Consider the following 23,674-nt stretch of genomic DNA (forward strand, 5'->3'; position numbering starts at 1 on the left):
CCAGGACAACTAGGAATCCGACACCGAGGGTCAAGATTCCACATCCCGAGTCACCAGACGCAGAAGAGAGGTGTATCACGGTCAGTAGCGGGGACTCCTAGGCGTCCCCGACGACGCCGTCCCTGGAGTGCCGAGTGCGACGGGGAAAACGCCCTCCTCGCGGGCCCCGGGCCCGAGGCTCTGCCACCCACGGCTACCCGGCTGTACCCGGACTTCGCTGTTCGCACGTGGCGGTAGTGATTGTCCCGAAGCAGTATCCCTCCGCGCCCCCGCCTCAGTCTCCCCCTCCTTTCCCGGGACCCTCCGAGTCCGATCGCCGCGGAAGGATCGCACGCACGCGTGCGCGCACGCCTCGCCGTGCCTGCAGAGGACCAAGGGTGCTGCGTGAGGGGCAGCCGCCGCCGCCGCCGCCAGCACAGCAGCTCGAGCGCATCCTCCCGCCGCTGGTTGCTCACCCCGCGGCTGCTGGCGGCCGGCCGGCCGGCCGAGCCGGACACGCTCCGCGGCTCGCCGCTCAGCACCTTACCCGAGACCTCCCTCCGCAGCTCCTCGGGGAGGGGGGCGGTCGGTGCCTGCGCAGAGCCGCCTCCTCCCCGCCCCCGCCCCGCCTCCCCCCGCGCCACAGCCGCCCGCTACCGCCGCCGCCGCTGCGCCTGCTGCTCCTCGCCGTCCCCGCTGCAGTGCGAAGGGCTCGAAGATGGCCGGTTGGCAGAGCTACGTGGATAACCTGATGTGCGATGGCTGCTGCCAGGAGGCCGCCATTGTCGGCTACTGCGACGCCAAATACGTCTGGGCAGCCACGGCCGGGGGCGTCTTCCAGAGCATTACGGTGAGGACCGGCGGGGGCCCGGGTTCCCGTCCCCGAGCGGGCCGGTCGGCCGGGGGGCGCCGCAGCGCGGGCCCGGGGCATGGAGAGGGCCCCGCCGGCAGGTGTGGAAGGCGGCCAGTGCCGAGGATGCGGCTGCGGGCGGGAGGGGAGGCCGCGGTCCGGGGACGCCCCCTCGTCCGGGGCTGCGCTGACAGGCGGGGGCGGCGGCCCGGCTTCGCGGCCCCCTGCCCGCCCCTGGCTGGCGTTCCTGGTGCGGGTCCGGGAGAAACTGCGGGAGGGGGCACACACCGCTGGGGCGGGAGAGGCCACCTTTTATTCCCGGGTGGCTTCCTCAGGTCCCCTAGAAGCCCTGAGGTCTGCTTTGCACGTCCGGGGTGGAAGCGGGGGCCGGAGGTGCCGGGCCGGGGTGCCCGCCTTTGCCCGACGGACCGCGCACTGCCTGCGCCGCGGGCTGTGGGAGGCGACGGCTGCCCGGCGCCCGGGATCCTCGCGGTGACTTTGCGTAGGTTTGCGGGTGTCCAGGCCTCTAGGGCTTGAGAGAAATGTACGCCGGCAACGTAGGTGGATTCGTGAATCTCGACTTAAGCTCTGGCTCCATAGGATTTTTTTTTTTAATTCTCCAAGATGGCGAACTGCCATTGATTTCTCCTATGGAGATTCATCGATATACCGTTACCCCCAATTACGCAACGTAGTTTTAAAAAGGGGGGTGTTTTTATGGAGCTTTCAACCTGCGAAGACCAAGGGGACAACACTTCACTTCTTCAAGTCCCTCCCTCTTTAGTGATGGTAGTATAAGGAACTAACACAGATGTGTGCTTTTTACATTGCCTGATTTTGAGACGTGATGGTTTTGACTTGGTTGCCACTTATTTGGGGAATAATTGTCACTAGGTTTCCAATGCTACTTTATTGTTTTGCCTCTTTCTGCGCAAGGCTCTTTCTTAAATCGCGACGGTCGTATCAAATACAGGAGGACCATTCCTTTAATGTCTTAGTCTCACGCTCCCTTGCCATCATATGCCAAAATTTCGGCCCCCTATTATGGGTGCTGCTAGTTATTCTCTACTACTTAACATGGTTTAAGTTCTGACTAGGTAGAACTCAGGTCTTGACACTGATACTTTAAGGTCTCCTATAATCGCAGCGGACTACAATTCTTTCGGAGAATTGGCATCTGGTAATCAACTTTTCTTCTGCAGTCCTCTCGTCTTTGTGTGAGTTCCCGCTGTCTGGCTGGGAAGATTGCGGGAGAGTGCTTGGAAATGGCTGGGGCCTGCTATGACTCTGCAGTTCTGATGGGGGCGACGCCTTCCTTCCTTATTCATGGAATGTTAGAATGCACGTTTTCTCCTTTCCGGTTCTGGTGGCTACCTCAGTTTCTTTCCCAGTCTCCCTCCATTTTCTTTATTTTACCATTGCCTACTGCAGTGCTATGGACGGAATCCTCTTTGCATTTGCCCACAAAGAAAACTGATTACTGAGGTGGGAGGGGAAACGAAGTTGGAGAGAAAAAGTAGCTAGAAAAAAGGAGGGAAGTATCAATCGGGTAATGTGCTGAGGTCTAGGGCTTTAAGTTTATACTAGGAGAATATTTCAAGCTATTTGAAACAGAGTAGATGTGAACAGATCTGCTAAGCATAGGCTTTATTTCAGAAGACTTTCAAGCAACTTCCAAGTTGTATGTAACCTGACTGACTGTAATGTGATTAAATGACTGACACACAGTTGTTGAAAGAGTTGATAGGTGAATCTTTACCATTACATAAAGCTTCAGGTACCAGCTGACTTGATAGTTTATAAATAACTCGTTTGCAGTTTATCTGGTGTCACCAACCAACTAGTTGGAGATTCTTTGCATACACTGGTCTTTAGTTAGACTAGTGTTAACTGTGAAATCTTATTAGCTAACATAAAACATAATCACGTAGGATTAAGTAACTATTTAGGAAAGACTGAAACTTGATCTTACACTACTTGGACCTCTTGTATTGGTAGTAGTACAAACTTGCCACACAATCTTTCCTGTTATATGAAGCCTTAAAGGAATTAACTACAACTTTTTTTTTTTCTTTTTTTGGTGGGGGGACCAGCCAGTAGAAATAGATATGATTGTAGGAAAAGACCGGGAAGGTTTCTTTACCAACGGCTTGACTCTTGGCGCAAAGAAGTGTTCAGTGATCAGAGATAGCCTGTACGTCGATGGTGACTGCACAATGGACATCCGGACAAAGAGTCAAGGTGGGGAGCCAACATACAACGTTGCTGTCGGCAGAGCTGGTAGAGGTAAGGATAGTATCACTGGGTAATAGTTGCACACCCCATTACAACTTAATAAGCAGTTCTGTTAACATTTTGAGTAAAAAGTGTTAGTCCATAATGGCTATTAAGGTGGTTTTTATGAACTGCCCAGCACTGAAGGGAGGCACTGCTATACATTTACTTACTCTACAGCAGCTGCATAAACAGCCTAGCCCCAGAGATCCTGACTTTATTCTAAAATAGAACATTCTTATCAACTCTTCAGTTTCAGCTTTAGTAAACGGAAAACCTAAATTGTCTCTTAAACTCTTAACATGTCCAATGATGATCTTATGGTATATCCAGACTGTTAAGTCGTTCTGATTGTTTGGTTACTTTAATCCTTTTGAGTCCCTGACCTTTAGATCTCATCTTTCTTGCTTGAATTTTGATCATTCACTGCTCAGCATAAAAAATGAAAAAAACATTGGCTCATTTTTCTATGAGATACATTGCTAGGAAAGAAAGAATTAGAATGAGAGTTTTGGGAGTAAATTGTTCACTAAAATATTTTAAAACGTGGCTGTGGTTCAGATTTGAAAAGTAGGAAATTATGTTTCACTGTACACTTGGTCAGAAATTCTGGTGTATCCTGACTTGTCAACACTGCAGAAATTCTTACTGAACTACATCAAGTCTCTACTTTTTCGAAAGAAACTTTCAAAATTGAGGTTTGTTAGGACATCTAATTGATTTACAAATAATTTAGGTGTGTTAACCTATGTAAATATTTTGTAAATAGAGAGGGCTTGTGCAGACGTAGCTAATTTTAAGACCACACTGTCATGTATAGAAACTTGGAGCTATTCTGAACTATAATTTACTGAAGTGGTCCTACCAACTCCCTGTGATTGTCCTAAAGGTTACTCTTATTATGATGGGAGTTGATGCTTATAAGTATTTCTCTAAGGAAAATTAGATGACTGTGAAGTAGTAGACAAATCTCTCTAAACATTTGTTGAGCTTGAAATATGTTAAAAAGCATCAACCATGTGACATACAACCAAAAAGATTTTTTTCATACTGTACGGCACTACTGACCTCTAGTGGCAGTGAATATAAAATGTGATATATACATGTATTTGGGAGCTACACCTCTGAACTACATCATTGAAGAACCCGTTGTTGGAAATAGTAAACCTATTTTAGGATTTTAGATTTAGTTAAACACACAGCTAATACAGCAAGGATATCAGTCAGTAAGCACAAGCCTTAAGTTCTTTTAATTGGCACTTTTCTGAATGGCACTGACAATGCTATTTAAAATTTGGTTTTGGTTTTCCTGTGGAAATAATACACATTTAGCCTCAGTGATAAGACTTAACAGTTTATACCTAAGCATGTTAAATTTGAGGAGAATTTTGTAAATAACCACCAAGTTTTTTAAGTTTATATATTTTTGGAGCCAGTCTAGTTGTCATACTAAAAGTTTCTTGCCCTAAAAGATAAATGACCACTTTTTTTCCTAGCCATGTAAAGATATTTTTATAAAGTGCTGCAGCACTGAATGGGCTTCCAAGATGCAGTTAATAGTAGATTACAATATTTTTTGCATATTACTAGTTTGAAAGTTTTCCTTTTTGGAGACCTAGTTGACTTCAGTGTTCGACAGTTCATGGAAAACTAACTTAATGTTAACTTATTAATCGGGGTTCTATCTGCTAAAAAACTTATGTGACTTTCTTGATTAACACTTCTTTTGAAACACTTTTCTTCTTTCTCTTTCAGTCTTGGTCTTTGTAATGGGAAAAGAAGGGGTCCATGGAGGCGGATTGAATAAGAAGGCATACTCAATGGCAAAATACTTGAGAGACTCTGGGTTCTAGCTTCTAGGCAGCCTGTTAAGTATTAGGGGAAAATTGCTCTTAAATTTTCCTAGCTGTAAGCTTGAGTCTTAATTCTGGAAATTTTATTAGCAATGCAGGGTGATGGGGTATGAACCTGTGTCTCCTTTGTATCCCTCTGTTGGTGGGGAAAGGTGTCTTTCTTTCTGCCCTCCCCTCCTTAAATAATTGTTCACTTTTGTTTTGTTTCCTTGTGTACTCCAGCATTGGTTATAGTCATGGGAAAGGAAGGTGTCCACGGAGGCACACTTAACAAGAAAGCATATGAACTGGCTTTATACCTGAGGAGGTCTGATGTGTAAGCAGCCTCTCCCCATCTACCTAGCACCTGTCTGCATCACCACCCTAATTATGGTCACAGTGCTACCAGACTATAGTGGGTAGCTAATTTTTTTTTCACCTATTTTCTAATGTTACAATTCCTGTTTGCCCAATGGATTATTTGTATGTTAACCACTGTATGTAACCAACCCTTTTCTGGCAACTTAATTGCAGCACAATAATGATTTGCATGATACCTTGAAATTTGGGGGGTGGGGGCATGCCACGTTGGGCATCACTTTGTCTTAGCAATTAATGGGATATTGATTACTAAAATAAGTTAATATTAAGCAAGGTGCCGGTTGTACAATCTCTTATTTGATCAATGTCTTTTCAGCACTTTGAGCATTGACTTAGCTCATTTAGTCTTCCTTTTGTAGCGCATGGTTGGGAGGGAAAAGTGCATGCATCTTTCCTTCACTCTTTTCCCACGCCCTCCCTTCGCATATATGGTATTTGGTTTGCTTCCATCTTTTACGCAGTGCCTGGTTTATTTAACCAATTAATATTCCTTTTGTAGAGCTATTGAGAGCTGCAGTAGTTTGCTTTTAGTATTGTTGTTGCACTTGAGACAAACGTTTTTTCATACTGTCTGTAGGACATATGAAGAGTGCAACTGCAAAACAAGAGCAAAAGGCACTTCCTCCCATAATCTCACAGTAACCATACTGGTTGAATCCCCAGGGACATTCCACCATTGCAATAGCTCACATTTTTGTTCCTGCCTTTTTCTTTGCACACCAGCTGTACTCTTTAGTAAAACTGTAAAAGGCTGCCATTATGGACATTAGGTATCCCAACATAACCATCTGGAGTGTGTCCAGTTTGTTCTTCATAGGACCAATTTTTATTTGCAGCTTGAGTTTTTATATGAAGTTGCATTATTGTGGACTTGGCTGTCTTGTGATAAATTTTTTCATATGTATTCTGTGCCATACTATTGTTAAAATGAACTGTTGCTATTGTGAGATGGATTTTAACTGACCTATTAAAGGTTTCTTCCGAATGGCACTACTTTAGGGACATTCTAGTATTTGCTTCTATTGTTTGGGCCTTGTGGATAATGTACAGATTTAAAAATGAATCTCGTTGCTGATTCGTCCATTTCTTTCCCTGCACTTTGTTACATCTGGGATACAGTCTAACTCATCTGATTTAATATGCATTTAAAAAAATGCCATAACTATTAAACACCTTGTTTACAGACAGATGAAATAAATTTATTCCAACCAAATACTGTAGACTCCTGTTGTTTATATAAATTATTAGCTTAGTGTTGGTGGAGTTGATTTTTGACACACTGGGAATGTACAGAATAGGCCACATTCTGGTACAAGCCTGAAATCTTTAAAAAATTAAGCTAATGGCCTACCCCATTTCCCAAGAGTATTTATTATAAATTAAATAAATGCCTGGGAATGTTGTCTTCATGGACTTTTGGTCGCTTAAAAATGGCTCTTAGTCATTTCAGGCTCTTTGGCCTATGAGAGGAAAACTGACTTATAGATAGTGTTTTTTTCTTGTTGCTGATATCTAAATGTGAAATGTGAGCAGTAAGGAGCCCAGTACAAAGAAGGGTTTCTCATTGTGGATACTCCTGTGTTGAGCTGTAGTATGACTTCAGATTTGGAGGCTGTATTGGCCGGCTGATGTCAGCGAACTGTGACTCTCACATAAGAGAAGACATTAGGCAGTATATAAGATAATTGGGATGTTCTTGCAATTTCTGGCATTGGGGTGATATGTTAACTATGGTTATATAATAGTCAAATTTGATCACAGAGGTCATAAGTCCCTGAGATGTACTGGAGTTCAGTATATATGTTAGTTTAGTACTGTTAGATAAATGATTACCATGAACTGTCAAGTAGAAGCTCAGAGCAAGGATGCTCAAAAGTTGGTGCATCTAAATGAAACTGGAGACTTGGTTACAATGCAGATTCTGGGCTCTGGAGGTCCACCTTGGAGATGGAGATTCCCTAAGCCCCAGAAGTCCTTTTAAGAACCATCATTATATCTGTTTGCTTCAAGTGGGCTGTATGCTACTTGGAGGAACAGGGGACTAGGGAATGGGAATTAATCTCTTACTACTTAAAATAGTCTGCATAACTAAAATTTTTTTGACAGTATTCTCAGGCATTAGTTTTGAAGTTTACACACGGGTGTAAAAGTAGGTAAGATTGAGGATGTGTGACTGCTTTGGTAGTCAGACATACCTTAGATGTTGTAAAACAAAATCCTCAGCTGCTTGACCTGTTAAAAAGTCCATGTTAGGAACAAAAGTTTGGTCCAGTGAAAATTTGGTGGTTGGGTTGTGATGATTTAAGATTTTGCAGTAATACACATTCACACTTCAGTCACACTGTAAAAGTAACTAATTAGAAAGCAGTGACCAGAATTGTGAAACCCTTAATGAACTTAAACGTAGGTAGAGGGATGTGTGTGTTGGGGTTTGGGTAGGGGAGATGTGGTTAGAGCGCAGCTGTATCACTGTTATAGTCAATGGCCCCCAACCCATGGTTTCATTAAAAAAACATGAAAATATATACACACAAATTTGTACTCAGTTCTACTAATTTAACCTAAGCAAATGGAGCTATAGAAATTCATCTACCAGAATATCTGTCACACAGCATTAGTTAAAGTAACTAGACTTGGAGAACTACAACTTAACTTTCAGGGTTGAATAAATGTATGTATATCCAGAGGTTTTATAAAATAGTCATTTAAAACAATTCAGAAAGTGAAATTTTCTCTTATGTTACATTTCTTTTAAAATCTATTAAATTTTTTTTACAACACAAGGCTCACATACCTAGTGTACTTATTAATATGTTTTGCTCATTAACAATTTCCAGGCTGTATAGCAGTCTGCTGTAAGGATGTACCATAATGTACATTATTGTTGGAATGAAGGATTCTGGCTACATTTTCAACTTTTTGGGAGATTACTTAGTTGCTTGTGAGCGTTACCTTGTATAAAATTCTGAGGTGATGTCTGTTTTGTCTGACCTAAATTCCCCTAGTCATTAGAACTTTACAGTAGTGTGCATATAAATAAGGCTGATGTGGGTGATACTACATTTGAACAAATACCTGACAGTTCTTAAAGTGGAAAATGTGTTTATTAACATTCAAACTCCCTTCATACAAGGTCATATAAAAACTCTTAGCATTTTCATTATACATTAGGTATTATTTTCTACATAGTTACAATGATGTATAATATAATTTAGCTTTTCATAATACATTATTTAAATACATTAGTTCTGTTAAACATAAGCAATTATTTTCAGGTCTAATACTTAAACAGTTTCTTCTGTACATGGTTTAGCAGGGCTTATTAGCGTAAGATGCTCTTTATTAAGAGGTATATGATCTGAGTATTAACAGTTACTGAAGTTTGGTAGTTTTACACAGCATTTTCTTTTGGTTTGATCACAACACAAAACTTGTAAGGATACCAAAAATTCAGTGAAGTCCAGAGACTTACTACTTTAGTCGATGAGTCAAATTCATAACACTGTAGTATTCAAAACCTTTGAAAAAAAAAAACCTTTGAAATCTGCAAACTAATATAGTCCACTCCTATCAGGATAAGACTACTTGGGAATAGAAAGGAAAAAGCCTTCTTTGTGGTGCTGATAGGAAAAATGGTAAATTACTTTGTTGCATCCCACTAACAGCAATTTGGGCAAATAACAGAACGATCATGTTCCAACTCAGTGACTCTAGGTAACTTGATGGAGAAGGGAGTTGGTTTAGCTCATGCTAGGTGGCCACAGCACTGACCTTGTGTGTGATAACACGAAACATTTGCATAACTGTGATCTAGGTCTTAGCTGAAAGCTATACTGAGGAATTTTTTTAATGTTGTGGCTTTATTTCATTCCAAAAGGAGAGTTGATTGGATGCCTGACTTCCAGCACCAGTCTATTATTAGTTATTAGTGAAATGAAGTATACCCCTGCAGATAAATACCAGATCAAAAAAACCTGTTTCAGTAATCTGATTAAACTGTAGAACAATAAAAAGTAAGTTATTTCTACAGGAATCTCTGAAAGCAAAAAAATCAAATTATAGACCAAAATAAACACTTTAAAGGGAAATAACCCAATCACCCCTGAAGATCAAACAGTATTTGCTATATTGTAGTCCCGCTCACCATTAGGCTGCAGCTGGACCACAACACTATGTTCATTAATTTCGTTTTCTGCATCACTACTGTCAGTATCTTCATTGTCATCTTCCTCATAGTCTGAAGATTCTGTCATGTTCTGATGTGAGCGGGATTCTGACAAAGCCCCAAATGACTGTGTGCTGACAGAAGCCAGAGGTCTAAGTAAAGGGGTATGTTCTGACACTTCATTTTCTTCTAGACTACTATCTGTGTCAGAGTCTGAATCGCCTTGAGAAGGAACAACTTTCTGCTTGCAGACTGGACAAGTTTTTTTGGTTTTAGTTAGCCAAGGGTCTACACATTTGCAGTGATAAGCTGTTGAAGCAAAATAAACATCTTTTAGGTAATATATTGTGGTTGAAGAACAGTATTTTTAGTATCTTACCATGTTTATTCATGTTCTAATCTATAGGCATTCATACAACAAGAAGTTTGTAAATTTTTATAAATACACCTCCATATTTTAATGATGCCATTACTTAGTGCAGGACCTGGTTTATGGTGTACTAATAACTATTTTCCCTCCTCCTCTAATATCAAACCTAAATACAACTCTATACATAAATTCAAAGCAGTATGTAATTATTTCATACCATGGGAACAAGGAAGGATTCTGAGCTTGTCTCCATCTTCATACTCATCCAAACAAATGGCACATACATCATACTCATCTCCTAAGTCAGAAAACAGTAAATAAATTAATTAAAAGATACAGAGAAGTATTCTTTTCAGTCTTTTCAAGTTCATTCTTCCTTGGTCAGGTGTTTTAAATGCCTTTTGATTTACTCATCTTCAGATGATACCTTTTGCTTATTTCTGTCAGATCAGAGAGCTACTTCAAGTTCAGGAGCCTGAAGCTTTAATTTAAAAAAAGCTTTACACAGAATAAAAAATTAAAATGGATGTCAAATATGCCTTACCTTTGTAAAAGATTATTACGAAATAATTCCACTAGTGTTTTATGTAACTATTCAAATACTAGCTTTGAAATATTTTATACCATTGACATTAAAATTCCAGTATTTAGATTTCTTAAAGTCTTGGGTCATTTTTAAACAAAAAATGGAAACATGTCAGAACATGCTAAAATTTCAAAAATTATATTAGTGAATAAAAACAACTGGGATGACACTGAGCTTCAGATCTCTGTTGCAACATTTACTAGTTGGCAGGTTACTTTAGCTTTTGACATCTAGTTCTTACCTGTTAAAAAGATTCTGTCTACTAAGTAATGACTCCACATAGTATCTTACTACGCTGATGGACAGTGACTGCAATGGAGTGTGGGGAGGACTTGATAATATGGGTGAATGTAGTAACCACAATGTTGCTCATATGAAACCCTCATAAGATTGTATATCAATGATACCTTAATAAAAAAAAATGTCTACTCCAAGGGTTGTGAGCATGAAATAATGTGGGCAAAGTGCCAGTCACATAACATAGTCACTAAATGGTATTAATGTCACTGCTCTTTTAATTTCTTAGTGTTAAAACTTACAATAAGTTTTAGAAAGTTTATTAATTCATAGCTCTTTTTGGAATTCAGGTGCAGTTGTAAGTTAGTAAAGAAACTGGCAGTCTTACATACAGCAGCTTTTGAGTCAGTAGTGGCTCTGTGTAGTGTCAGTAACCACCGTGACTGCCTTCAATTCAGTGTTTTCCATTAAATGTATATGTTAGGTAAAAACTTAAAAAATCTCAGGGAACAAAAGACAGTTATTCAGTGTCTATCCCACATACAGGGTCACAACCTTACAGGTATGGCAGAAATAAAGCCCCTGTCTGGATAGATGGGCTGGATAAACATGACGCCCAAAGAAGCATGAAGTTGTACTCAATCCCTTTAAGATCCTTTAGGCATTTAAAATAGCATATTCTGGAGTCCTAAATAGGAAGTTTAATGAAAATCACTAATTTTGTTCAGTATCTTAAATTTAGTTACTATATTATCAAATACATTCAAATACCTATCAAATACGTTCTACACAAGTACAAGGTTCTATGTTAGAACTAGAACTTTATGTGGAGAATTTGGTTAAGACTAATGGTATGTATCTAAAACTATTAAAGAACTCCAATATATAATTATCTGTGATTATACAGTTGATCCGATTACATGGACTTTGAGTACAGTTTTAATATATTAAGCAATTTGATCTCATAAAAAGTCAAACCCAGTCTTATGACTTTGTGAAAATGTCTATCAAAAACATACAGTTAACAGAACAAGAACAGACCAATCCAAAGCTGTACAAGATTTTATTTTATTAAGCCTCATTTTATTAAGGTAAGGAGGTTATCTTGCATTATCCATGTGGGCTCAATGTAATCACTAGGGTCCTTAAAAGTGCAAGAAGGAGGCAGAGACGTTCAGAGTTGGAGGGAGATGGATGATCAGGGGGATGCAATGTAACTGACTGAAGATGAAGAGGAGGAGGGTCACAAGCCAATGAATATGATAACCTCTAGAAGCTAGAAAAGGTAAGGAAATGGGTTCTCCCTTAGAGCCTCCAGGAAAGAACAGAGCTGTGCCAACAACTTGATTTTAGCCCAGTTGAGACCTATGCCAGACTTTCTACCTACAGAACTTAGGATGGTAACACAAGATAAATCATGCTCAGTAAAAACAAAACAAGAGTTAAGAGTATAAAGAATGGCAAAGCTTCAGGTATTTTTAAATGGGACCAAAATTGGATTCTTCCCTTCTTGCTTTTTATTGATATATTTGTCCAGTCCTTTATAGTTCTCGCTCATACCTCATTTATTCACATTTTGGCTAGAAGTGGGGTTGGGAGCAACTAGCTTTTATGAAGTGTTCCTAATACAGTCACAACCTAGTTTTCAGACAAAACCAGAAGCCTTTTACATTCACAATTCAATGTGAAGACTGCCAGACTTCCTACCTACAGAACTGTGAGTTAATAAATTTGTGTTGTTTTAAGCCACTAAATTTGGGGTACTTTGTTAAGCACAGCAATAGGAAATGAATACAGATAGTATTTGGGTTAGCCCTAAATATATAGAATTGATACTTAGGAGTCACTGAGCTTTCCTATCCTTTGAATTGTTCCAATTGGTTGATTTATATTGATCTCTCATATTTTCTAGCCACAGCACTCTGAAGATGACAGATCAAGAGTGAAAAGAGTGTCTGTAATCACAGACCAGACTAGAGTGCAGTGCTCTGTAGAGAATGAACCCCCATGGCCTAGACTTAGGATGAAATGGTAAAGCATTGTAAAGTTAGAATGCTTGCAGTTCACATCCTGATCATTTTATTAATAGCTGTGTAACCTTGTGCAAGACACCAATCTCTATGTTTCAGTATTCTCAAAAGTGAAAAACAATATTAACATTAAAAGAGATAATGCAAGTAGGATACTTTATATGGTATCTGGCACATACAATACCTCTTAACCAATCTCCACCTGATAACTCTGGCCCAGCAGGCATACTGGCTCATGATATAGTGCACTGCAGGCTGTGGCTAGGATGCTGCTCTCTGACACTCTCGTGTGCTTCTGTCCCATCAGATGAACCAATACACTGACAAAAAGTCAGCAGCAATGGCCACTGACCCTTTGTTGTACTTAGGGGAATTATGTAATTTAAGTATTCAGGAGCTCTTGAATTGTGAATGTAAAAGGCTTCTGGTTTTGTCTGAAAACTAGGTTGTGACTGTATTAGGAACACTTCATGAAAGCTAGTTGCTCCCAACCCCTCTTCTAGCCAAAATGTGAATAAATGAGGTATGAGCGAGATATGAAGGACCGGACAAATATATCAATAAAAAGCAAGAATGAAAGAACCCAATTTTGGTCCCATTTAAAAATACCTGAAGCTTTGCCATTCTTTATACTCTTTCTCCTATTTTGTTTTTACTGAGCATGATTTATCTTGTGTTACCATCCTAAAAATACCTGAAACTAAAATGATAGAAAATGCAGCATGTACCATGACAACATGGACATCCAGTCAGTAGATTCATATATTCAGGACCATGGCCCAAACTCAAACGATTATTGAATGGGTTTATATTTACTTTTAAACTTAAAGGTAAATTTAAGGCAGTCATGTATTAATTATTTACAACTTCAGGGTTTTAAAAATAACCAGTTTGTCCACTGGTTCTGCTAGTGTAAGATAACAAGGCTATAACAGTGCTAATAAATGTTAGTTTTGTTACTGTTAAGTTCCATGCTATAAAGTTTTGTTGCTTAGTATAAACCAGTGGTTCTCAGTTGGGGACAGCTGGGTCCCCAGACATTTGGTGGTACCTGGGGGCGTATCTGGTTTTCACAACTGGAAGCCAGTGCTGCTGGCACTAGTAGGCCAGGGATGCTGCTAAATACCTACAGTGCTCTGCATAGCCCATCAAAGAATTATCCCATCCATCTCCGTCTGTAGTGCTGAGGTTGAGAAATCCTGACATAAAGCCCCTCCAGGCTTTCTCAAACAAAGAATTTACTGATTCACAAGTGGACAGATGGTCAGAAGTTCCAGGAGAGGTGAGATTCATGTCTGCTATGTGTGACAATATGGAAATACTTCAATCTGGAAGGTTTTGGCATTATTGATACTTGAATAATGTTTCAAAAAAATTCATGAAGGCACTTTTACAAAGTCCCATCAATCCTGGAATATTATAATATGAAAGTGAACAGAACTTTGATTTTTTTCCCCCCATCTAAACTTCTTCCTTCCTAGCTTTTCCCCAAACATGAGTCATCAGGTACAGCAGAGGCACTGATGCATCAGAACAGGAATCACACAGTCATATTATAACAGCTATTGCAGTGATTATCAGGCCTGGGCATATCCTTGATCCCTCTTTCTGTTAAAAGACTGCATTCAGTCTGTCACCAGGTCCTATAAACTTTTATCCATTAAGCATATTCTAAATCTGTCCCCTTCTCTCCATTTCTTCAGTTACTCTGGTCCAATAGCCTTGATTACTCTAAGAGCCTCTCTATTTTCCCTTCCATTCATGCCCCATGTGTTTTTTCTGCTATGTGGGTGATTTCTTTTTAAAATGTCAGTCCCATTTAAATGTGTACCCATTTTACTTAGAATAAAATCTGAGCTTACTACCTTCACAGCTGTATATGATCTGACCCCTGCTTCCCTCTCCCATCTCAGCTCACACCTCTGTCTACCCCCTTTCACTCAGGCTTCAGTCATGCTAGCCTTCTTTCAGTCTTGAACAAACTAATATGAAATTAGGTGTGGACCTGCATTTAGCCATGTTAGGACAAAAACATTTAGACATAAAGTTAGATACAGGGAGAGGAATCACCATTTCTAGAGATGACTCAAAAATGAGCTAGTTTGAAATAATCTATAGTCATACTGCATACAAATTGCAGTTTGTTTGATTTTATAACAAACTAGTTCAGGGCATAAGTCAACCAGAATAAATTTCCTCAAAGTAAAAGATAAAAAACAGTGAACATTCAGTGCTAAACACATGCAGGTTTCATGAGACGTAATGAATTAACATGTATGTTTTAAATAATTTACCCAGGGAGGATGTAGCATTGGATTCATGAGCTTCAAAGCAAAAATTTGTTCTTGTACAGAAAGTGACCTGTCACTTACTCCCTACTTTACTCATAAAGAAAACAATGGCAGCTCTTCATAGCACTAAAAAAATCTATCTTCTGTTCTCCCCTCTTCTATAGAGTTCTGAAGAAATCTGAACAAAAGATAGTAGATAAAATATTTTTAAAGCCAAATTTACTTGAGAATTCTTCCTGATTACTTTTAAGCCCTAAGGGAAGGAACTAATATTTACTTTTAAAGTTAAAGGCAGTTAAATGTAGTTATAAAAACTAAGCATGTCTTGACAAATTAATTATAAAAATTAAGTATTGATTCATTATTATGCAATCTGATACAATATGATATATTGCTTTTGTCCAATGTCTGAAGTAAAATCTTTCTCCTCCTTTATGTATTATCTTGAAAAATCTCAATGATTCAAGCTATAAAAAAAAATGTCTGTTACCTTAAAATTTCAAATATGAAACCCATTTTTTTCATCATTTATATCTCAGGGATCTGGCTCCTTCACATATTGATGGTGTGGGGGAAATTGCTCCCACAGAGACTGCCTTCAGGGCTTAGCAGAGGGACTGTTCAGTGAAAACAAGGATTTTTTCATCTGCTGTGAAACAGGGTGTATGATAACCAGTCCTTATGGTTACAGACCTGGAGAAATACATTAACTGAATGACTCAGGAAACCACAGTTGCAATTGAAGAGCTATTTTTGAGAATAATAATGAGTAATGAAAAATTTTATAAGGAAGTTGGCTGCTTCAGAAGAAAACAACTAAAAGGCTATTATTTCATATGTGCTAGAAATGGCTAAGTCACTGTTGAAATCATTTTAGTATTAATCACAAACATTTCTCAAAGAGCTCCAAGGATGATCAGTAAGAAGATTTAAGGTGACCATGTCTCCAAAGTATGGTGAACACATGAGAGTGCTGACTAAACTTTAGATAATTCTAATTGTACCAGGGCCTCAAGGTCCTGGTTTCTGTGGGTTTGATTACAGGCTATGCCTATGGAAGATTTCCAAATGCTAAATTCTCTTTGGTTCATTGGCAAATATTTACAAAATACTATTGATTCCTAATATTAGGAATCCACTCAATTATAAGCCTGCAGGAGAGTTCTTATAAGACTTCTGAGGTTTGGTGCTATGACTCACTGGAGTGAAGAGTACCCACAGAAGTACCCTATACTTTCCTCCATGTTTTCAAATCATCTAGTACTTGTATCTATAATTACAAGGAAATTGCAACAATTTTTCTTCTTTCTAACATATATGTACACTTTGTCAAAACCACTAGAGTACACTAGAACATGCATAATAATAAATATAAGTCTTTCTTTCACTTTAAATGTCAATTCTCATGATAACCAAAACATTGTAACAAAAATACAACTGGTTCAAACTTATGGTTACTGGAAAGAAATTTCAAGTGTAATCCTTATAAAATTACATGTTTTTGTGCTGCTTCATGATTTTGGTGATCTTTTTCATAAAAGAAATGTTCAATGACTGAATTTTGGCAACACTAAAATTTATGATTTTTACTTAAGGGGTAAGCATTTTTCATACATTGATTTAAATCCTCTCACCCACCTAGTTAAGTATTGTTAGTCACACTTACACATGAAGGAATCTGGGGGAGAAGTTAAGAAACTTGCACAGTCAATAAAGGGGTGATCCAGGTCCAGCATGATCTTAACGTTTATGCCTGTGTTGTCTTCCAGTGCGTATATTTAGGATTTCACATTTAAACAATCCCCTTTGATTCATAGTATAGAAAGGGTAAGAGGTGAAGAAATACTCTGAAGCTGCCACTTACTAGAAATTAAAATGTTTCCAATTCATAAGTGAGAGCACTCCCTTTTTCTTCAGATTGCCACACATGGAAAAGGAATGAAAGTAGTTTTTTAGCCTTATCTCCTATGGTTTCATATTGTTACATGTATTCTACAGCCTTAATTAAAGTTAAACGTTCCTTATATATTTTGATGATGAAATGAGAGTGTATGTCCAATCAGGAAACAACCAAATGATTCCACTGAAGGGAAGAGCATTATGTTGGTAACTTTTTTTTTTTGAAATGTTAGCAAATTATTTCTAAGATACTAAGATACTATTTCTATTGATACTAAGAATAAAATGATTGCTTTAAAGGCCATAAATAAATCCATTTAACAAACTTAAAATCCAAGTCAAAGCATTTATACTAGCTTTGGCCAAATTCTGTTTTGGTTAATTTTTTTTTTAACCCAACTTTTCTCTATATTCTAAACAGCCATTCTATAATACTCTTTATTGATTCTAACTTGGTTGCATTATGCAGGTAAACTACAATTGGACCCAAGATCTTTCCGAATAGAGGAGCAAGGAGAGTCCAAGAGTTGAAAGTATCCTGAGGTGAAAAAATTAAAGGTGGATTTTAGAATGGTAAATATTGTGCCATAATTCAAGTATTCAAAAAGCATTTTCTTGTATTAAGCACTAAAGATGTTGTTATTCTTTCTTCATTATTCCTTTTCAGGCCTTTAGGAAATCAGATGTACAACACCCTTCCAGAACTGATGTCAACAAATTTATGTCCTCAAATACTTGTAATGTTCTACTTATTTTTCTTTTCCCTCACATAAAGGAATTAAAACAAAATATCTGAGCAGCCTCAGGGTACATTTGGGGTTTAAAGTAGAGGTATCAGGCCTTCATTATTTTTGCATGAAACTAATTACTTCTGGATGACTTCTGCCTGTTGACTAGATTGGGCTAATATTTATTACAATTCTCAATGTAGCAGAAGTAACTATAAAAGACAAAAAATTTCCTTCTAAAAAGGAACACAAATTGGTAAGAAAACACTAAGAACCAGGAGAAACGTGAACAAAGGAAAAGTTACGAGAGCAGAACTTATAAATAGGTAATTTGTTAATACAGACTATGATGAAATGAGCATTCTCATATATTTCTGGTAGAAACTTTGGGAAATTAGTCTATCTCAAAATGTTCTTTCTCTTTGACACAGTGAGTTGAGGAGGAAGGTAAGTGCATGTGTGTGGGGGGAGAAGACGAGAAGGAGAATGCGAAGAATTAAAGCCGGAAGGCAATTTATTTTATCTTGAAATGGCAGTGACTGAAGAGGAAAGATAGGGTAGGTGGTATTTACAAGTGTAGTGTTTCGAGTCAAGAATCTGAATTGCAGCCCTGCCACTTACCTTCACTTAGCTATGCACCTTCTCAGGTTGTTGTTTATTTGACCTTTCTGAGCCTCACTGTATCTATTAGATAGTTGTGACAATACTTTTCTTAATTGTGCTTCTCTGAGACAAAATGTGATCATGTATAAAAAGTACATACATGGTTTGCTTTTATACTACTTAATAGGTGTGTTATATGCTTACAAGATCTAAAAAGGAAAATTAAACAAATTTTTATTGGGTGCAATGCCCATCCCAATCTCCATGAACTCATTTCATATAAATTACACTAACTTCAGTTTGAAGTTAGTGGACCGAAGGCATGGTTCTCTATAGCAACCACAGACACAGGCAAATGATAAAGGTCGAGTGCCACAATGCAAATCAACCTACAAGACAGCTCTCAACCCCCTTTAGTCCATCTCAAAGCTGCAGTGAAGACCCTGGGATCTCTCTTTCTGTACATGAAATAATAAAATAGTTCATCTTCAAATAGCTCAGGAATGCACTGATCTCTCAGGAGCCATAACTATGACAGTAACTCCTACCCAACTTGAAACCTCATTACTTTACGGTTTTGTGCCATTATGAAAAGTATTTCCTTAGAGGAACTGAGAAGTATTCCCTTATTTTATTTCCTTTTTAAGAGTAAACTCAGAACCATTTTCCCTTTCAATAGTTCAACACAGAACAAATATCAACTAGCACTGGTTGGACTAAACTCTGGTTATAAATTCTTAAGACTTTATGAGGAGATGGACTTAATGTTTAGTACCAGGTATGGAGTAGGCTCCCAATAAATGTATGCAGAATCACAAATGTTGCAAAGCATTTGTTGCTTTCATGATGGATGGTTAATAAGGAAGCATCTGCCTCTCACGTAAAACCTGCCACATGGACTCTCCCTGCTTCACTGTCAACACCTAGTCTATTCTCCATTTGCCACCATGAGGGACCCTTTTCCACAGTAATCTGAGCATGTCATTCTGCTCAAAACCCATCCAAGTTTTACCATCACACAATGAAATCACATGTTCTTACCATGGCATGATCTGGCTCCCCACCCCTCTCTAATCTGATCTAGAACCACTCTCCCCCTAGACCACTACATTCTAACCACAGGCTCTTTGTATTGTTCCCTGAATAAATCAAACACTCTTTTGCCTCAAGGCCTCCTATATTTGCTGTCCTTCTGCCTGCAACATTCTCCTCCCCTTCTCAGTCCCCACCCTCCACTCTTAAAGCTTTCACTTCATTTAGATCTCTGTTCAGTGTCCTTCTCAGAGAGGTCTTCCCTGTTTTATTTAAAATAGCAATCCACCTGAAACATGAAACAATGTGTAACTATTGCTAAAGACCAATTATAGTTTGAACAACATGTGCAGCTTATTTGCCATATTTCCACTGGATTGGAAAATCCTTGAGAGTATCATATTTCCTCAAAGTTTTCTAAAATTACTAATATAATAACACATACATTGGTATTTATTTGACAAATAAGTGCCTACTAGGCACCACAAGCTGTACTAAAGCAGAACTTAAAGGAAGACTTGGGACTCCAAGGTAAACAAAACAGAAAGGAATTAAAAAGCCAAAGAAACTACACAGAGGTATGTGGGTAGCACAGAAGTAGCTCATCATGCTAGAATGTAAGATGAAAGGAAGAGAACAGAGATGAGGCTTGGGGGTGCAATAAGCAGGGGTCAGACCATAAGGTCCCACGTCATGCTAAAGTGTAAGTTTGGTTTTGTCTTTACACATAAATGATTCTCAGAATAAACCATAGAAGTTCCCTTGCTATACATAATTATGGACAGTAAGTTCTCCAACAGCAGGCTGATCAAGTATCTAATACCTGCCCTAAGTACTTCACTAAGATGTGAGGAAAAAATGCATTAGGTATTGGTCAAGTTGACTAAATGTAGAAGGCATAAGTTTTGGACATACTAAAATTGAAGAATATATAGGTTATCCAGGCAGAGATGTCCATTAGTTAAATGAGTAGATGAGCCTGGAACTTAGGAGAAAGGTCTAGGTGGGAGATAAGTATGGAAGCCATCAGGAAATAGCTCACCAGGAAGAGGCAAGGGCTAAGGAGAGAATCTGATATAAAACACATAGATCTGTGCTTAGCACAGAAAGCTTTTAAATGTTTTCTATTATAAGTACACAGTAAACCAAAGGATAAATGGCAGCACAAGAGAATCCTATTGTACAGAAGAAGATGACTGAACATACTGATGACTGACTACAGCAGTGTTCCTGAGGCCCACAACCACCCAAGACTGAGAAACATGTCATGTACGAAGGGAATTCCCTGATGGCAGTGAGTTGCAAATCAACATATAAATTCTATGGAAAAGTTGAGAATCTCTAGACCACAGCGTATCATTTTTTGGGGGAGGTGGGGTGGGCAGAAATGGTAACATAGTGTTATATAAATGCTTCACTGCTTCTTTCAGAGTGTGACCAAAATGGAACAATTTAATAAACATTTGTTGAATTACTAAAGTAAGTCACAGGATGATTAGCCTATTAAACTTGCTGATATAATACTATTTGGGGGCAAATATCTTTACATAAAAAGTCATCAAATAGGTCATGGATAAAGAAACCAAATGAGGCAATATATGTGAAAACATTTCCCATTACAAGTACTAAACAATGTAATTTTACTGTTAGAAAAAAAACTCTGAGTAATTGAGAGGAATAACCATCCAGTAGGACACAAAGGAGAAAGGTAACAACAGCTTCAGATTTTTTTTTTTCCCCACAGGTGTTGGGACGTCCTGAATATCCAACCAAGCCTGTGAGATTTCAAAGATCTATCGCTAATATGATATTGGACTTGCTTAGTTTTTGTCTACAATAATTTGTATTTGCAAAGTCATGGTTTTGCATTTTTTCCTCACATCTTAGTGAAGTACTTAAGGCAGGTATTAGAGAGGTAGGTTAAGTAGTGTGCTCAAGGTTACATATCTAATCACTAAACTGAGCCAGATCTTTTGGATCCAAATCCTGTATTATTTTCACTGCACCATTCTGCTGACCTTGTCAAAATTAACTGCTAACTTCCTCATTAATGTGAAGTGCATAAAAACTACTTAAATTATGTACATTCCCACACCCCTCCAATAATACAGCTTTTATAAAAACTGATGGTTTATTTGTGACAGAAGGAAACCTAGGGACCAACTATAGAAAAGGAAATGACTTGTGATTCCAGTGGAGTTTTGGAGCTCTCAATATTAAAATGGAATGATTCCTACAGGGAGAAAAGGTAATATAATTAACATTCCTCACTGACTAATACTGGATTTCCCTTTGGACATAAGATCCAGTGAGAGTAGGTAGTTTCTTAACTCCTTATTTTTTCTAAGTAGAGAAATTTTCAAACATACACAAAAGTATAATGAGGTACCATTTTACTATCTCATGTACCATTACTGAGTTTCACCAATTTTTAATCTACTATATTTGTTAAAACTACCTTCCTCTATTTTTTCTTGAAGTATTTTAAAGCAAATATGGAGACATGCCATTTTGTCAATACACATTTTAGTGTAGATATCTAAAAGACAAGGACTTTTTAAAACTAATCACAATACTATAATCACACCTAACAAAATAAAATTATACCTTAATATTCAATACCTAAGATACATTCAGATTTCCTCAGCTGTCATAGAACCATCTTTTTTACACATGATTTATTCAAACTAGGATACAAGCAGAGTCCAAACACTGCTATATTAATCATTCTATGTTCAGACCAGAAATTTTATGGTTCAGTGGCATCTTATGCAAAATAGGAAAAAAGGAGAACTTCCTCAAGGTACTATACTGCCCTCTGTCAAAAAATAATTGTTTTTTCAAATATAAAAATATGAATGATAACCTCCTGGACTTGTGCAGTATACAATCATGTACAATTGTATGTTGCAGCCTGGATTCTAAATTGTTGGTGAGGTAACTTTCCACAAGTAATAAAAAGTGGGTTGGATTTCTTTTTGCTAAACTGGATAACTTCAGTCCTTAAATTCAAAAGGCATAAAGAACAGCAGTTTTCAACACTCATTACCCTTTTATAGTGATGAACCTGACAGGCTTTTCATACTCTCAGACTGTGTAGATCCAAGCATCTGGACCAAGAAAAAAAATTCAATTATAAGGTTTTTGGCAAAGGAATAACTTTTGGTCTCTAATCCTATCCTATGTTCATGTGGAAACCATTTTAGTTTTATCCTTTTTATAATTACGGTAAAGTTTTTTATTTTCACAGATAATAACTATCTAAGTGCATTTAGACTGCCACTTCTAAGAGGAAATTCCTCCACTCAGTAATTGGTTCTAAATTTCTCATAATTTGGCTTACAATGGAATAATCATAGGTTTGCTGAGAACAGTTTTGTACTGTCAAATCATTTGTGCAAATTAAAAACTATTTACTGTCAATGGATCAATAAAACGGGGCATATGAGCAAAGGTTTTGCAACTCTGAAGCTGCTGATAAGTTTAATATTTTTAGAGCCAGGGTAACTGAATGGTTTGAGCTTTAGCTATAATTTGGGGGCAATTAGTAAATACTTGAATTTCTCCAAAAGTTAACTGCCATGCTAAGTATGAATGTTTCTTAGAAATTAAAAATACTGCAACTTACGCAAAGAAAAATATCTTCAAGATGTAGGCTAATAACAAATTTTAAAATGTGAGGCCTATCTCATTTTATATATTAAGAATTCAAAAAAATGCATTAAGTCAAAATGTTTCCTAAATAATCTCCAATATGCTAATATTTAAAGGAACCCAGTATGAGATCTCATGGTAGATTTTTTTGAAAACTACAAATAGGACAGTTCCTTTTTTATTTATATTCACTTGCATCTCCAATGTTTAGGTAGAACAACGTGTCTATAGAGTACAGCAAGTGCCCATTATATATTTATTAAATGCATGGATAGATACTTAAATCTGGAATTTACTATGTAAGTTACCTAATGTACACCTAAGGGCAGTATTTTTGAAATGAATTTTTGGAAAACAATCTGTATAAATAATTAAATTATTTGTTGGTTCTAAATAACTAGACAAGTGGATGTGCTCAGATCTAAAACTTCCTAAGGATACTGGATTGACCTGGAAATGTATAAAGTAACAGGAATTCTCATACCTTTCATAGGATGGCAAATTGGTACGAATACTTTGGAGATCATTTTGGCATTATGTAGTAAATTTGATGATAAACACACCCTATGACTCAGTAGTTTCATTCCTAGGTAAATAAATGATCTAGAGATACAGACATATAACCAAGGTGTAGAAGGTGAAGTAGTAGGACTAGAAGGGCAATGGGGAGACTTTCACTTTCTGATCTGGCATGCAAAGAGCTTGGACACTGTCACTTCTGCGCTCACAACCAAAATAAAAAAAATGCTGAACAACTGAAAAT

At 38.2% G+C, this 23,674-nt stretch overlaps 2 protein-coding genes across 10 annotated transcripts in view; one reads left to right on the forward strand and one right to left on the reverse strand.

Annotated features, from left to right (window-relative positions):
- Nucleotides 1-410: 410 nt before the first annotated feature.
- PFN2 (profilin 2) lies at nt 411-18,479 on the forward strand. 3 transcript variants are annotated; one of them, XM_037008258.2, is made up of 4 exons: nt 411-829; nt 2,923-3,115; nt 17,364-17,467; nt 17,562-18,479. In XM_037008258.2, the coding sequence occupies exons 1-3, from the start codon at nt 698-700 to the stop codon at nt 17,423-17,425; spliced, it is 387 nt and encodes a 128-aa protein (XP_036864153.1). In that variant the 5' UTR covers nt 411-697; the 3' UTR covers nt 17,426-17,467; nt 17,562-18,479. The 3 variants fall into 3 exon arrangements, with proteins under 3 accessions (XP_036864153.1, XP_036864151.1, XP_017531035.2); XM_037008256.2 differs by lacking the exons at nt 17,364-17,467; nt 17,562-18,479 and adding an exon at nt 4,859-6,529; XM_017675546.3 differs by lacking the exons at nt 17,364-17,467; nt 17,562-18,479 and adding an exon at nt 5,179-6,529 and having other exon boundaries at nt 413-829.
- The window catches only part of RNF13 (ring finger protein 13), a 203,028-nt gene continuing 187,752 nt past the window's right edge, over nt 8,399-23,674 (reverse strand). For all 7 annotated transcript variants that reach the window (XM_073232218.1, XM_073232219.1, XM_073232221.1 and 4 more), the window contains 2 exons: nt 10,069-10,149; nt 8,399-9,790 (listed from right to left, as the gene is read on the reverse strand). In XM_073232218.1, coding sequence (XP_073088319.1) covers nt 9,426-9,790; nt 10,069-10,149 — 446 coding nt within the window. In that variant the 3' untranslated portion in view covers nt 8,399-9,425. The remainder of the gene's footprint in view (nt 9,791-10,068; nt 10,150-23,674) is intronic.

Source organism: Manis javanica, chromosome 3 (genome assembly GCF_040802235.1).
Source record: "Manis javanica isolate MJ-LG chromosome 3, MJ_LKY, whole genome shotgun sequence".
Lineage (NCBI taxonomy): Eukaryota > Metazoa > Chordata > Mammalia > Pholidota > Manidae > Manis > Manis javanica.